The sequence below is a fragment of the Bidens hawaiensis genome, unplaced genomic scaffold, assembly GCF_021521415.1.
Source record: "Bidens hawaiensis isolate Kalapana, Puna unplaced genomic scaffold, B.hawaiensis_p1.1 tig00029000_1, whole genome shotgun sequence".
Classification (NCBI taxonomy): domain Eukaryota; kingdom Viridiplantae; phylum Streptophyta; class Magnoliopsida; order Asterales; family Asteraceae; genus Bidens; species Bidens hawaiensis.
Genome location: NW_027505140.1, coordinates 55071 through 73366, shown reverse-complemented (window position 1 = coordinate 73366; position 18296 = coordinate 55071). Strand labels below are relative to the sequence as shown.

At 32.2% G+C, this 18296-nt stretch overlaps 1 protein-coding gene across 1 annotated transcript; it reads right to left on the bottom strand.

Annotated features, from left to right (window-relative positions):
* Positions 1 to 14160: 14160 nt before the first annotated feature.
* LOC143611017 (type I inositol polyphosphate 5-phosphatase 4-like) lies at positions 14161 to 18296 on the bottom strand. Its single transcript, XM_077085343.1, has 11 exons — positions 18164 to 18296; positions 17982 to 18066; positions 17636 to 17707; positions 17203 to 17299; positions 17009 to 17113; positions 15689 to 16301; positions 15327 to 15520; positions 15131 to 15239; positions 14657 to 14805; positions 14330 to 14568; positions 14161 to 14245 (listed from the first exon to the last, which is right to left on the bottom strand). The coding sequence occupies exons 1-10, from the start codon at positions 18191 to 18193 to the stop codon at positions 14346 to 14348; spliced, it is 1677 nt and encodes a 558-aa protein (XP_076941458.1). The 5' UTR covers positions 18194 to 18296; the 3' UTR covers positions 14161 to 14245; positions 14330 to 14345.

Genomic DNA, 18296 nt, shown 5'->3' with positions numbered 1-18296 from the left:
TTTATTTAATTTCTCAAATATTTACATTTTAAATCCTAAACTTTATTTATTTACTTTATTTGTCATGTATTTTATTTTAAACCCTTCCAAGACTACCTACTAACATAAGACCCGTTTAATATAGGTCTTACTCGTTAAACCGATCTCTCCGATTATTCACGACACTATCTTTCAAGTTACTTGTTAATGTGAGTATTTTTTCATCCCCCGTTTTCCATCTTTTATTTTGGGGGTGACATTGCAAACTTATTCAAATCAAATGATTTATACTTGAGTCTTAAACCACAACACTTATTGTATATGTTTTCTTAAATAAATGCTCGATTTGGTGTTATATGATTTACATGATTATGTGCAAATTCTTGAATGCTAAGGCGGGTAGCCTCTTGAATGCTAAGGCGGGTAGCCTCATGAAAGTATGATCATACGTTAATTCCGAGTATATATGGTATCCCCATATAGAAAGGTGTCGTCAATGTATTCTTATTAACGATTTAATTATTGTCGTCAATGTATTCTTATTGACGGTTTTATTATCTAAATTGTTGCTATTATTTATTGTTTTCATATACTAGTTGTGGATTTCATACTATATACTTATTGTCCAAAACTATGAAAATTGCTCACCAACCTTTGTGTTGACAAACTCTATTTTATGCAATATTACAGGTTTGATGTTAGCTTGATTGGATTACTTGAAGAAACTTATCATCTTGGCTTTAGGATATTAGAATATGAAAGAACAAGTTATTTGTTTATCTATCTATTTGGCATTTTGTATGAACAATTGTAATGATGATATGGATTTAAATGAGTTGTTTAAATATTGTAACTTTATAGTGTCGTTGTGCAATGAGCAATCATGTCGCGCCTCGACGTTTCCGCCTTCATTGGTCGGGGTGTGACAACTCAACATTGTAACAGATCAAATATTATATTGGCTACGAGTCTAAAAGAAGCAATTTAATGTTTAAGTATTTTGATACGTGCCAAATTTTTACAAATGGGCATTTTAAGACTTTTGGTCAATTCGAAATCAAAATTACAGTTTTACTCTTTCATCGCTTCATCTCCATGGCTACAACAACTGATAACTTGGAATTCAGGTACACTCCATGTTACACTAACCTAATTATTAATTTACTGCTATACTAAAGGAAATGGTTTTATGTCTAGATTTCATTCATAGGAGCGTTCCCTATTTTTATGTCTAGGCACATTTTGTGTTAAGGTATCCAAAACATTCCTTCCAACCACCAATCAGATTCAGATTCTATGTTTTTTTTCTTTACCTAAAAGAATAAAATCTGATGTTTTCTTATCCCGACTTTGCAGCCAATGATGAGTCCCAATGCATGCCATATTCTTGATGGTTGGTTTAGCCTTAGTTTGTAGAGATTATATTGAAAAATCGAATAGATGTATTACAAGCAGAGATTGTATCGGGAAGTAACATTGGTGATCGTCATTATATTCCTATAATTGGTTTGATACACAAAAGGCAAAAAAAACTTCACTCTTAAGTTAAAAAGAAGACAATTGGTGCTTGGCATATGTTCTAATGACCATAAACAAAAGTCAAGGATAATCTGTATCAAGAGTTGGTTTATTTTTTAAAAACCAGTTTTTACACAATGTCAATTGTACGTCGCATTATCAAGAGCCACAAGACAAGACGATCTCAAAGATATTATTCTAGATAGTGATGATAATTTATCAAATACAACATCAAATGTTGTATACAAGTAACTAGAATATTGCAATAAATTTTTATATTTTTTCCTTCTTTTATGCTATGTTTAAGTTACTTGGTTACATATTATTTTGATTTTTAAAATTTCATAGATTATATTTAATAATGTTTAAAAAAATTATTTTTTCAACCCGTGTGCCGCACAGGCATATAAGCTAGGGTTGGTTTGTACTTGAAAGAACCTGTGTTCCCACATGGACAGCTATATGTCGCCTTGTCAAGAGTTACAAGCAGGTTTGGGCTCAAGATTCTGATTCTTGATAAACAAGGTAATCTGAACAATACAACCACAAATGTAGTGTACAAGGAAATTTTTTCTTATTTGTAAACTCATTGCGTAATGTTTTTTCTTTGAAATTCCTGTAATTTTAATGAAAGTTGTAATTGCATTAACAATATATGATAATTATGTTATTGATTATATTTTGTTTAACGTTTAAATATTGTAATTTTCATTAATTCCCCGTGTAATACACGGGTCTCAAACTAGTATAATTATACATGATTAGACTATGCGGTATGGTTCACGTTTCCCATCTCAAATGACTATGCGACATAGAATGGAAGAGGGGACCCACCCCCTCATGGAGGGGGCTAAGAGCGGAAGAAAGCGTGAGTATCCCGCGCAAACCACTTCGAATATAAAGTTGTTATTTTATTTAAAAAAAGTGAGGGAAACAGAGAGTGAAAATTTTCTTGTTGAAGTGGAGGGGTGGGGAGGGGAGGGGAGTGGAGTGCAGTGTGATATTGACATGTGACAGAGTGAATGTAAACAAAGAGTACACCATATAGCCGTGTTGATCATGATATTGATGGTTGTTCACAATACTTTAACTAAGATATAAGAGTTATTGTGGTTTACTTTGTGTGCTTGTCTTGTGCCGGTTATGTTTTCTTAAGTTGTACACTTGTGTGAAAACAAAACGACATTATAAAATCACAATAATGTAAATAGTAAATATCTTCTATATCATCAAATATTTTTGGAATATTTTATAATTCTAAAATTAAAAAACAAAACTGCTGGTAGTTTTCATAATAGTTTATGATATGAAATCTTTGAAAACACATCAGCTTAAGTTATATCGTCACAAATTCACAAATAAGTTAGGTGGGTTGGGACTCTTTATACATATTTTGACTGTAACGTTAGCATAGCTACACTAGTTTATAATCTGAACTTGTTTACTCCCGAAACAAGCACTCTCAATTTTTATAATAATGCACCTTGCTACTTCAAGATCATATGCAAATTTATATGAATAGTTAGTTTAAAAAACTCTTTTGTAATGATAATAACTGACTGTTTTTTGGAATATATATATTCAGGAGCATGTAATGGTAAGCATGCTAAATTAGCAATAATTGTGCATTTTGTTGTTGAAGATTCTTGAGCACTTCAAAAAAAATCGACCCATGATTTTTGTTCTTTTTTATTCTAGTTTTGAGTGCAATTTCACACTGTTGGTATAATTCTGTGAGCTTAGCACTAAAGTAACCTATTGCTCTTGCCTTATTTGACTCACAAACCCACCTTCTAAATAAATAATATATATAATTCTAGAAAATGTAACCAAAATATTATACAGGGCCGTCTTAGAGCATGTACAGACTAGGCAATCATACAAGGCCCATCGAGGTTTGAGGCCCATAAGTTATTATCTTTGAATATATTTCATATATTATATGAGGTTTTAATTTCTTTTTAATATATTTTAAGGCCCATTTTCATAGCTCGTGCAAGGCCCACGACGACCATCGTGCTCTTAGAGACGGCCCTGATATTATACAATTGTTATTCACTTATTCAATAATAAATATATATAATTTAGAAATATAGACGTTTTTTATGAAACGGTCAACAATCATAAAATTACCTAAGAATATAGACGTGGTACACGTTAGTGATTCAAGATTAAAATAAAAACTTAGATAATTTTAAAGGGAGAAATTATTTTAGGATACTGGGAGTATTTGGTTTATGTTTTCCACAATTATTCTAAGGGGATTTCGAGAATCGAGAGTAGACAAACTAATAAATTTGTTTTTGTTTTCTTTTTTTATTTAATGATCAACAAAGTCAGACCATCTGAATACACCAATTAGTAAAAGGTCGTCTTCGCTGGTGGTCGCAGACAGCGTTGGTGACTCGGCTCATCACTAATTCCAGGTAAAACTTACCACTTGAAGGCTCACGATGGTGACACTTTATCATAAACGAGACTCGAACTCATGACTTCATATAAAAAAAACCATCAGATTACCATTGGACCAATTCGTCTTTTCATTAGTATAGTTTTTTTTGGGAAAATTCCCAAAATAGCCCTTTCTAGAGGGAGAAAGCACAAAATAGCCCTTTTTTCCTAAGAATTTTATAGAATTTTAACTCTAGAGACGTATTGGAAAAAGATAATAATTATGAGGGAGCAGGCCAAATATTTAAAGAAAGTTACGGAGCAGACTAACTTTGGGAAAATATTAAGGTAAAGTCCAAATTATTTTGAAATGTTAGAGCAAAAGTTCAAATTTTTCCTAAACTTTTTTCTCAAAATACAGTCTCTCAAGACTGTTTTTTTATGATTCATACATTTTCCGTCCATATTTTCAAATTCTTGAAAAAAAGAGATTTTTAAAATTCGTCTTGAGAGACGCGTTTAGGATGCATTTTTTCTTAAGAGACAAGATTCCTGATTATTAAATAGTTCTTCATTATTATATATATACACATACACACACACACATATATATATATATATTACATACATATATACATATATGTATATCCATACATACATACATATATATATATATATATATTATCAAACATAGACTCCGCTGCCGATTTGACATCAGCGAGAGGCATAGGAGTGAACGGAACCGTGTCGTTTTGTTGACGGACGGCGCCGGAGATGGCAAAGGACCGATAGTTTGGATGGCGGCGGAGGATGGAGGCCATGGGGAATGGTTGTGTGTGTGTGTATATATGAATGTATGTATGTATGTATATACGGAATTTATACACACACATAGGGTTTGGATCAAATACAAATGAAATTAACGTGCTAAACATGAGAATCAAGTAGAGTAATTATATACACAAGTAGAGTAATTATGCAATTACATCATAGAGTAATTATAGCAAATGGTACCAAATTACTTTTCAAAGAGAATCTTCTTCCATCTAGAGGAGATACTCGTTTATTTAGTATTGGACCATCTATAGCAGTCATATCAATTTTATTAAGTTAATTAGTAATTCCTTTTGGTTATCACCTTGTTCAAGCATTCTATGAACGAATTCCTTCATAGCCTTCATAGATAGAGTAGAGAGAAAAGGGAGTAAGCCACCGACGACTGGAAAACTCATTCTAACAGTAATTGGATATTGTTTGTATCAATGATTTGGCCAATCATGCGTTATGAAACGTTGTAAATCAAAATTTGATCACTAAATATTCTAATACTAATAAAGAATTCAATAATGAAATGAAAAGCTAAAAAAAGGGATTTAAACTCCCCCCCCCCCACACACACACACATATATATATATATATATATTTATGTGTGTGTACATATATGTATAATAAAGAAGAACTATTTAATAATCAGGAATCTTGTCACACCCCAACCTACGGCGGAATATGCCGGGACGCGACATAATTGTATCATAGCTCAAAAGACACTAAAATAAATACACGTGTCAATATCTAAATTATTAAATTCATATTATTCGAGTACGCAAAAGCACAAACATTGTCTCATGGAAATAAACATTACAATAAAATTAAAAAAAAATAAGTCTTTAATTCATCATGCAACCTAAGGTCAAATATTTCTTAACTTGTTTCTTCATCCCAAAAAGCTACCTGCCATGCAGGAAAATACATAGTTTGTCAACATAAAGTTGAGCAAGTAATCACGGTTTTTTGAATACATATAATATAAAAATGACAATTCCTTGCGATAATATGAAATACTACAACTAGCATAACAATATCATAACAATAATATAAAAGTTGTCTTTTCACTCGAATCCCATGGATAACGAGCTACTCCGACGGCGTATGATCATACTAATGAGGATAAGGATGAGATACCAACCACCATAACATAAAATAAACACATAATCACATTTGCGCAAATAGTGAGGATGAACACGTTCAAGCCTTTGAGATACGTCAACAAAGATGCCTTAATTGTTTAACGATATTATTAATAAATGAGGAAAAGAACCAATAACGATTTGAGATTCGATGGAATATTATTAGTCATTATTGCGATTTAATCGGTTTGATAAATGGGTGTCTGATGTGCTAAAAGTAGTTATATAAAAACACGCTAATCTAGACACTAAGTAATAAATTCTAGACTTTTAAACTTAACTAAACTACTAACCGGCAAGTGAACCAGTCGACTCTAATACAGCTAAGTAAGTCCGGATATCGAACCCACGAGACTCTTTAAATTACGTTTACTAGCTAATTAGACTCGACTACAAAACACGACTTATTATTTATATTTGTTTAAGGGGGTTTTTATTTAAAATACTAAATTAATACTATAATTAAAACTATTTAAGAAAACAAATAAATTAAACGAAAACAAAGTTTGTTATGAAAATAAGATGATGATGAGAAAACTACCTAGGCTAGACTCCCCTAAATTTTGGTAATTAATTGACTCGGGAAAATATTTAGTTATGGACTGGGATCGTCAAATAGACACTTAAAAGAAAAACCAAATAGGACCCCTGACCCTTCTCAAGAGAAAGCCTATGGATTTCTAACAAGTTTTAACGCACACCAGTATTAAAAATCAAGTTCGCTTACGGTCACCCAATTGTTTACAATTTAGTTCCTTTATACGAAATCCTACCTTACAGCGCGGAAATCAAAGGCAGTTTAATATATCGAATTGATTCAATAGACAATAATTAAATAATCAAACCTAGACGGACTCCTTACGAAGAACTAAATCTAGCAAGATCAAATAATAAAGATCTATCAATAACCTAACACCTTACAGATTTAGGTTAGCAGCACACTTAGGTTTAATTAATTAATAATTATTATTCCTATGATCTTAATGCATATCAATCATAAAATAGTCAAAAACACAAAGTAGATGACCTAATAGCAACCTATCATAATGACAAACAATAATCTAGGCAACTATGGAATAATAACAATTAATAAAACAATCCTAAATATCCATATGCATCAATTTAATATGATTAAACCTTTTACTAAATCATAAAAATCATAACGATAAATAAATCCCAAATCAAAACACAACGTCAAAATAGGTTCATCATAAGCCTAGGCAATCTATAATTTTTAGCCTAACATCATAAAATAAAACAAAACAATAATAAAGGAATTCATGGTGGAAAACAAAAGAAACGAAAGATTAAAGGCGATAAAACCCGTGGTCTTCGTTCTTGGATGATAAGCACGCCACCGTATGATTCCAAGCCTTCAAAACCTCCAAAAGATCACCTCTTGAGCTCCAAATTTTGTTTATGGCTTTCAGGTTATGATTAGGGTTAAGTTTATGGGTGTTTATATAGACTTTTAAGGCCTATAAACTTAAAATTAGTAGAAGATTCTGTAAATCTAAGCCCATAAACTTAATATTTGTAGAATATTCTAGAAAACTGAGCCCAAAGTCTTAATATTTGTAGAAGATTCTAGAAAACTGAGCCCAAAGTGCCGCGCGACGGGCCTTCTCCCATTTTGTTTGTTTTCGCCCTCTTTTTGACATGGTTGAAACCCGGAACCTAAAATATTCAAATAAATTAGTAATATACAAATTCTAATAAAAACTGAACGAAAACAAATAAAATATTATATTAAATATACAAGGGATTTATATATATTTAGCCTTATATCAGTGTCGTTTAGGGTTTAGATGCCTTATTTATTGTTATTATATTTAAGATTATTATTATTATTATCATTATTATTATTATTATTTGTGTTAATATTATTTGGTAAGCGATATATATTTTATCCATATTTGTATTTTCAAGCAATTTAATAAAATTATATATATGTTTAAATGAAACATTAATTAAGAATTCATATATATATATATATATATACATGGGAGAATTTATTCGGACCTTTGAACTAAATCGGTTTAGTACTACAAATAAATGAATAAATAAATAAATATGAATACATGAAAATAGAATAATATTTGTTTTATAGTATTATATGTATATATATGTATGTCTGTGTATATGTTAATTATCTATGCATAAATATATATAAATAAAAATATATACTATATACATTTATAGATAGAAAACTATGACATGAAACCACGGCCAAAATAATACTCACGAGGTTCGGTTTCGTTAAAACAAAGTTTATTTAATATTATATTATAATTATAATAAAATAAAACCAAGAATTAATCAAAAATAGAATAAATAAGTAAAACCGGGTCCAGGGGGTTCCGTGCCTGGACCGGCTTAGGTGACTTAAATCGCAATGCACCAGCCAACGGGCTGGTGCTTCAGTTTATGTTTTATATCATTTTCAAAACCATATAACCTGACTCAACCCAGAACCCTATTTCAATTCTAAACCCTAGAATTTCAATCCGTTTAATCGGTTGTTGTTTGATTCAATTAAGTTGGGGTTATGGTTTGCTGATACAAAACGATTGTTAAACATAATTTAATTACCAGAATTGGTGCTAAAACAAGGGAGAACGACGAACACACTTTGCGGCTCAAACTTGAATCAGTTTAGGGTCTGGACGGCTTCGTTACTAGCATTTGTGTTAGGGTTTAGTTTCGTGAGGGTGTGAGGAAGATGTGTGCACGTTTAATTGAATTATAGACGTGTATTTATAGTATTACCATACCTATATCAGTCGCGGGTTCATAAGCTTAATTAGCTAATACTTTTGATTCGTTTTCCATGAATAAAGCGTCGGTGTGATCGGTTTTGGTTAGCAAAAGATTTGGTGAGATCAATTTTTGATTATGCTTGTTAATTGTGGCTCAAGAAACGGAGGGGGGGGGGGGTATACACCGTCGGTGAAGAGAGGGAGAAGGAAAAGGAAATATTATTTTATTATTATAATTTTTGAATGGTAATTGCAGTTTGGTCCTTCTATTATGGCTAAGGGTATAAAGAAGATCCAACGGTTAGTTACATGTTAGATTTGTATATCCTTGATAGTCTTAACAATAAGTAAATAAAAGAAATAACTAAATAAAAGGAATATTTTATTAATAGCTTGCCCGAACACGAACCGGGTCGGGTAACGTTTACAATTGAAAGAAAACGGAAAAACCAAAATGTTACAAATCTCGTCTCTTAAGAACAAATGCATCCTAAATGCGTCTCTCAAGACGAGTTTTAAAAATCTCTTTTTTCTATAATTTGAAAATATGGACGGAAAAGGTAGGAAATATAAAAATCAGTCTTGGGAAACTGTATTTTGAGAAAAAAAAAGTTCAGGAAAAATTTGAATTTTTGCTCCAACATTTCAAAATAATTTGTACTTTGCTTTTAAGGTCAAACTATTCGCGACGGGTTAACTGGTAACAAACTATTAGTATCGGATATGTTTACGGAAGAACTACTCGTATTGGGAATGCATAAGAAAGAACTACTCGTAGTTACTACTTGAGATTTCAAACTAACCGATCCAGTTAGTTTCTTGTAAAACTAACCGGTTCGATGAATTTGGTAAACAAAACAACTCGTTATTGTTAGTTTAGTAAATTACTCGTGCCTCGAAAAGTCGTAATCTATTCGTCACGACTAAAACATTTATGCAGTACTCGTGGTTGTTGATTACGATGCATGCAACTACTTTAGTCGTGACGACTAGATGGTTCGTGAACTTACTCGTCACGGTTAGTTTATGGCCACGTGGCATTTTTGATTGGATCTGAAAACTAATCGTGTACTAAAATAATCTACTCGTCACGACTAGTTTATAATACTTATTTTTGGAATTCTTTAAAAATCATACCTAAAACTAGAATTTTATTTTCATAAATACCTGTTTTGAGAATTTTGCCATACAAAAATAGTTTCTTATAGGCACGTACTAAAATGCTTGCTTATGGTTTTACCCATCAACATCAATTTCTTTTTTTTTTTTTGGGGGGGGGGGGGGGGTCTATCATACAATACATCGAAGTCATGTTGGGTTACTAAAAATGACACAAACACAACATAAAATTTGTTGGTTTGGGTTTAATATAAACATGTTCGAATCAGTTTCGGGTCAAATTTGAGAACAAGTTAAGCTAAACGGGTCGTGTTTTTGAACCCAGTAGGCTCACGGGTTGACCCATTAACTCATTTATTTATTTATTTATTGTTAATTCTTTTAAAATGCGTTTTATGCTATAAATAAGTTGAACACCTTTAATTAAAATCGAATAAGTAAAGGTAACTTTGTACTCTAGGCTTTATTAAGTTGACCATCACATAAATAATTGTATGAGTGCTGACAATTTAACCAGGTGCATATATACAGTCATGCAGATTGAATTAAATTAACTTAGTAATTTCTAAATATCATCACCATGACGATAAAACAAACAGAAAATAGCATCAAAATGTCAGTAATTGTTGTACTACATGTAGAGATGGCCAAAAAAACCGGTTGGGGAACCGGTTTACCGGTTTAAACCGGAAACCGGTTTTTACGAAAACCGGTTTTTTAAAAACCGGTTTGACCGGTTTACAAACCGCCGGTTCGTCTTTCGGTTACAAGTTCTAGATCCAAAACCGGTTAACGAACCGGTTAATGGAAAAACCGGTTTTTTTATTAACCGGTTATGGAAAAACCGGTTAACCGGTTTATAAAAAAACCGGTTTTTGACCGTTGTGGAAAAACCGGTTAACCGGTTTCTCCATAACCGGTTAACCGGTTAAAAACCGGTTTTTGAACGTTGTATAACGGCTATATGCCCGTTTTTTTTGTTTTTTGACCTTTTTTTTTTTTTTTTTTTTTTACCATTTTACCCCCACAAACATCTATATATAGTTTAGGTTGGGTATTGGTTAGATCACACTCGATTATACAACTCCAAACGCTCTAAACGTTTATTTCATACGCGATTATTTTGTTATCTCACGCTCAATTATACCACATTACCACTCCATACGCTCTTATTTCGTAGTCGTTTATTTCATACTCGAGTATACCACTCTTGTTTGTATTTTTAATGTAAAAACTATAAATGAAAGTTATGTGTTTTTAATCTTTGGTTTGTTGAAAACACATTCACCAACACACACTCATACTCATCTTCCAAGCAAAGAACCCTAACAACGAAAGCAAAGAATGGCTTCGGTCAGTCCGTTTTGCCTTGTAGTTACCGTTTTGCCTTGTAGTTACCGGTTTGTTTATACTGTGAAAAAATAATGGTCTTCATTAAGTACAAAATATAAAAAACAAATATTCGTATTTGAAACCGCGAAATTTTAAAAAAAAAAAAAAAAAAAAAAACCGGTTAATAAAAAAAACCGGTTAATAAAAAAAACCGGTTTATTAACCGGTTCTAACCGGTTTCTAAACCGGTCCTAACCGGTTAGACCGGTTAGGGTTTTGACAGCAAAAAACCGGTTATTAACTCCGGGCCAAAAAAACCGGTCCGGTTAATAACCGAACCGGTTTTTTTAAAAAAACCGGTTTGTGCACCTCTAACTACATGTATACAACTACAATTTTAATTGATGCATTATTTCTAAAAAGATTATATATAATTGTTTTTATGCACATTTACAATTTCGTTGTAAAATTCTAAGTTTAAAGTTATATACAGAAAAAAAAAATCGGTTAAACATGTCACATGAACCCACAGATATTCATGTTGTGTTCGGTTTCATACCAACTCTTTATCAAACTACTTGAAATCGATTAAACTTAGTTAACAATCCTATCAGTAAATTCAACTGTGTGGTCCAAATGTCCAATATATAGTAAGTTGACCAGGACAAAAATAATTGTTTGAACCCTGGCATATCATAAACTTAAATAGTAATTTCTAAATATAAATATTATCACCAACTCGTTACAGAACATAATAGACCTAACGACATCATCTCACGTCATTTTAAAAGAGCATCAAAGAATCAGTATCTGTTGTAATAATTGTATTTCAATTCATATCCTGAATTTATAGGTAACATGAACATAAAGAACTAAAATACTAATTGATGAACTCTTTCAAATATATATAGCCTAAAATACTATTACTTTTCATGCTCAAAATAAATCAAAACTGAAACAATGCTTAAATAAATAATGTTTACGAATAATCATGTATAATAACAATTTAACGCGTTTTACATCGTATCTCAAGATAAATATATGAAATGTAAGTACCAGTCACAGTCCCACGGATGTTTTTACAATAAACAATTGATCATAAGATTTCTTTTTTTTTTTTGAAAGGTGAACTTTATTAAAAACCGCCCAACAAGGGACAAACAAACACACAACAAGATTACAACATAACTACATGAGCATGAAATTACACCAATCTAGCCAAGTGACCATTTATTTAACATGTTTTTAACTCAAAGAAAGCCGAGGTATTTGATATCTACCGGAATCCTTTTAGGGTTGGCATCCTTGTTCGAGAAACGTAGATCGTCCTTCGCATCCAAATACCCCAAAAACCTATCACCATGATGGCAAGATCTCACGAATAGTTTCTTGAAAGCGCTCCTCCTTTGGTACTTGTTTATGAATCACAAAGATGTGAGCTAAGAATACAAAACTCGGATCAATTTTGCACCAATTCCTAACAAAGCTCAAAACAACCAAAGCCAAGATACAAGAGGTGAAAATGTTGCACTTTCTCAGATCCATCTACACCATAAGATAATAGCATCAAAAGGGCAATATTTTTCCTACATGTATACAACTACAATTTTGTACTCTTAATTTTAAAGCTATAATAAGGTTACAAAAAGAAAATATTAATTGATGCACTATTTTGTATATACCCTAAAAATTTCACACAGCCAGCATAAATCAAAACTGAAATATAACATAATATTGTACTGTATCAATGGATCTTATGAAATACAGTGTACCATTGTGCTTTCTTTTACAATAGAAACAAAACAATAATTGATCATTTGACAAAATCTAGAATATGCCAACCAATCCAATTCACTTCTTTTGCAATATCTTGAAAGATAAAGAAAATCACAAACATCTGAAAAAAGCAACAATGTACCCAAACAGTGACATTGCAATGGTAAAGTAGAAGATTGATCATTTATCTTCCTTTTGCAACAATTTACAACCCAAAGGAAAATGAATCATCAGTAGCACCATCAATAATAATCTTTAACTTTATCTTTTTCAGTAAAAATTACACCTTTTCAGTATAAAATCATCAATCCCTCAAACCCAAAAACAAAAGCTTCAAATCCCATTTCTGTCCCCTCAACTTTGAGCAGAAATTCCAAAATCTAGACCAATGAACACCTCTTAATGCACAATGTACAAGTCATTATTACATCACTTGAAATGGGAATTTTAAAAGAATGATGAGCACTTTGATGCATTGATCCCAGTCTGCAGAAGCAATAAGAAACTTTGATCATAAAAGTGATTCCAATAATCATTCAAGATTTAACATGTTTAACAGAAGAATCATTGTTTATAGTACCTGGATCGCGAACACCAAACACTTTTTAATCATGACACACGAGTTTGATCGATCATGAACCATAATGCGTGTGTTTGATCAAGCAAAAGGTCAACCATCTTCTTGAAGTACTTGATATTTTCATCCATATCACGTTGTTTAGCAAGATTCTTTGAAAAAAAAAAAGATAAAGAGATTATAAGAACAGCGAAGAGGGGTGTAAGTTTTTGACACGACATAAATTTAACAAGAAATTTACAGGTTTGGGTTAGACTAAACAGGTTCAGGTCAAACCTGAGGGCATGTTTAGCTATACATGTCGTGTTTGTGCTTTAATTTTATATATGTTTTTAAAAATGTGTTTTTGCGTTATAACTACAGATATTTTATATATTTGTATATATTTTAGCTGAGGCAAGGATAAAATAGAATAAAAACCATGTTTTGTAGTTCAAGCGTAATCATTTTTTATGTTTGTATATTTTTTTTGTTGAGATTAGGTATTTTATATGGCAAAATCTAAAGTACAAAAGGAAAAAAAATCAAAGTTTTATAGTTAAAACTAAAATTTATATATTTCTATTTTCTTGTTGTCATATGTAATTTTTGTGCATTGAAATGAAAAACAAGAAAAATAAAATAATACGGGTTAAATAGGTCGGTATCAATTTTCAGTTCATGTCAGGTTTGGGTCCCGACCCGTGAACACGACCTGTTTAACACCTAAGAATCTTTTCTTTTGAGGTAGGTTAAAAGCCTATGCATACCCTGGTTGAGAATTTGGATCTGGGAATCCACCAAAGTTCAGAAGTTGTAACTACAAGAAATCCAAAATGATTGATTTCCTGAAAAGAACATAAAGAATCTTTAAAAACAACTCAAATAAAGTTATAACCTGTTTAGCAAAAATAAAAGAATACAAATCTTACAATGCCAAGTGAGCCCTTAATATATGTTAAGATCACCATATCTTCTTGAATATGGTAATAGTTCTTCAACCTCAATTCGTGAAGAACCGTTTGTGGTTTTCTTGATTCTACAACGGTTTATCGACTCAACTTCGGCTATAAATATGCTGTAAACGGGCCTATGATCCGAAAATCTTGATTCCCCGCGAACATATGACATTTGATGGAGTCCTCTACCATACCACAAGATTCGGTCACACCTTCACACGAGAAATCGGTTGAATATTAGTTAAAATTGTCACAAATGAGGTTCTTTGTTAAACTTTACATTTTTTTTTAAATATTTACCATGCGGGTGTTCTTCGTTTTTCTTTCGGGTGCATATCATCGCCCGCATATCGATCCGAATTATTTGAATATTTGTATGTTGGAGGGAAATATATCTTCCCTTCACTCCATCCTTTAAACACACGTCCCCTTCTTTGTTCTATCCGAAGCTGTAATCACATAAACCCGCTTGATCAAAACCTTTTCTGGCCCGAACAAAATTGATATTTAAAAAAAAAATTAGCCTGTTTCGACCCAAACTCATTTTGCTTACAATATGTTCTGACCCCAAACCAAAATTGATACTTTACTAACCAAACCCTTTTGGAACTAAATTCACTTTACTTATAACCAGTCCAGACCCGAACCCATTTGACCCGCTACCAGGCTCGACCTGACCAACCCGCTCTATCGTATTATTACAAGTATAATAGAGTCATAACTATGAATTCACGGTTGAATATGCAGAAAATAAAACTAAGTTTCAAGACTTGCCTGATCTTTTTCCAATAAAGCCCTCCAATTTCGCATCTCGACAAGGGCCTTTGCAGCTCGATACGAGAGGGCAATCCGGTAATTTAAATCTCCAAGCCATATAATTCGACTGCACACACAAAACACAAGAAACATTCAGAAATCTTTAAACATAGAAAAACTAACATCCAAACCTTCTAACAAACTTTTGACATACTCATGCTCGAGGATTGTTTGTGGAGAATTCTCGTCTCCTGTTCGTTGAACCCGTGGAAACCGAGTTTTCCTAAGAATTTCCATGACATCCGAGTTTCGTCTCAACTCATCGCCTTCTTTTTCACCAGAAGTCAAGTGACTACATACGAAGCAAAAGCTCGTTTGATGCAACGACATGCTTATTGAGATCGAACCCTGCACACATTTAACATAAACATTAATGCAAATCATTTTAAGTTCATGTTTGGGGTTTAACCAGAAGCCGGCTACATAACAGGTTAAGTAATTAACTATTTGACCGGCATCCATTTGAACTAGCCGGTCGCATGTCGGGCAGGTTCAAAGATTGAATAAAGTGTTTACCTTATTTCCAAGATAGCCCATCAAGCCTCTACCAACACAAGACACTTTCATATTCCTAACATCATCTCTAAGCTCACTCTTCACCCAAACAGTAAGATAAACCCCAACCATTTGCTTGCTAGCAACCAAGCAATACATCAAATTCGCACCCGCTTTATCCCTCTCCTCCATCGAAAACGACCCACTAAACGCACCATGTGAATAACCACAATAACTAGGCGAATCATCCGGCCCATTATCCTCATCCGAAGACCCCCCACAATAATCACTTTGTCTATTCCCATACATTGTGCGATCACAAACGCTATATCTGCGTTCAAACTGCGGGTGTGACACCTGCATTTCGTACTCTGTCATCCTCATGCTTCGGGATAATGACTGGAATGATCTGCGGTTGAAGAAGATTGACGATCGCTGGCGAGTTGAGCCTTCGAAGTCCGAGTTTAGCTCGATGACCGGGTCGGGGACGGGTGAGGGGGTTTGGTACGGGGTGGTCATAGTTCCCGGGAGAGTGTTGAGTGTTTTTCGAATTAAGGCTAGCCATTTTTTGGCGGGGCCGTTGTCTTCGGTGCCTAACACGTTACCCGCGTTCAATGGGACGATTTCTTGGAACCTGGGTTCGTAACAAAGAATGAGAAATGTGAGATGAAACGGTTTGGTTTTTGGGTTATTCGGTTTGGAATTTTGTTTGGTGAACCGAACCGAAATGGGTTTGGTCTTTTTCAGTTACGGTTAAGTTCGAGTTTAATTGGTTTCTAACAAAAAAAAATGAACGCATGGATACAAGATTATTCTTGAAAGGGCATGTTTTTTAACCAATAGTATGTTGAGAACACGAGAGAAAAACATTAGAAGAGTAGATTTCGTTTTCGCAAAAAAAGTGAAAGTGTAGAATAGATAATTATTTATCTTAGCCACTATTTTCTTTATTTTATCTTGTCTTCTAAATTTTTTTATAAATAGTATAAATAAAGACACCTCTATGTCTACAATATCTCAAAATTTTAAAGAAATATTTAGAGAAAAAAAAGGGAATTAAAGAAAATATTATTTAATTAAATAGACATAGATATAGAAAATGATATGCCGGAAATGTTAAAAGGTACCGTTTTTTTAGTTAAATAATTGAAATAGAGATAGAGAACCTGACGTAAATGCATGTGACATACATGGCATGTATACGTATTTAGGGGAAATATTACTAATATTCTATTATTTTTTCAAAACTAAAAGCTTAAAAATCTTGGTAGAAAATTAGTCAATTTATTAATAAATGTGATAAGATTTAATGTGGTTCAGAAATGAAGGAAAAATACTCACCCAAGAACATAAATGTCGGCAGGTGGTGAAGTATGCAACCAATCTTCAAGATTCAGGCCACTTGTCGGCGATTTTCCGGCCACATTCCAGGTAGCTGCAAAGATTCTGTTGCAATATTCAAATAATCAATCAATTTATTTACAAACATATTAAAAACCATATGAACATTAAATAGACCATTTAATTAAACAAACCTGTAATTATGAACATCTGTCACTTGATCATCATCAAGATCAATCCTACTCCGGCTCCGGCTATGGCTATTAACATTACTCTTTTTACTTGATCTTTCTGCAAAAAAATAAAATATAAAAAATAAAAGTTGGGATTTTTAGTATTCTTTTTTCATCTTATTTTTCTTAAAAAATTTATGTGATATGAATTGGGTTTTTGTTAAATGTTATGAAATTGGATCTTTCTGTGAAAAAGTTAAGATTTTTAGCAGTTTTTTTCATTTAATTCAACTTATAATTATATAAAATGATTGGGTTTTTGATAAACATTATGAAATTTAATCTTTGTGTGAAAAAGTTGAGATTTTTAGCATTTTTTCATCTTGGTTCAACTTATAAATATGTAAAAAGAATTGGGATTTTTTTTAAATATAATGAAATTGCCAAATTGGACCTGTTCTTTTATTTTTCTTGATGTTGCAATCTTCTCTCTCATTGTAAGTGTTGATCCAATCTTCATCTCCATCTGCAAAGAGAAATTTCATAAAATGTGTTTTAAAATTATAAATTAAAGAAATTTCCTTTTAGTAAAAAAAAATTATAAATTGAAGAAGAAAACAAAGAACAGATCTTGAACTGAAAAGAGAAAAGGTGGATAAAATCCATTTAAATTCCAAATAAAATATGAACTGAAACATTCAGTCATTTATGCATAAATAAAGCAAAACTTGCAGGTCAATTACTGTTCCCTGTATATAAACACAAAACACTAAATTATATAAAAATTAAAAATTACCTACCTCTAGAACTAAAATAATCAGCATGAAAATCTTCAGCTTTGCTCTTAACACTAAACCATCTCTTTAGTGTTTTAGGCCAAGAAACCTTCAATCCAACAAAATATTCAACAATCATCATATAAATAACCAAATAATCAATTACTTTTAATCAAATGTCAAAAAAATAAATAAATAAAGTTAACCTTGCTTTTCTTGCAGTTATCATCTCTCATTGTGTCAAAACTTCATAAAGATGACAAGATAAAAAATTTAAGATGGGATTAATGCATTTGGAATGTAAGCAAGATTAAAGAAAACGGTTAAAGATTGTATTTT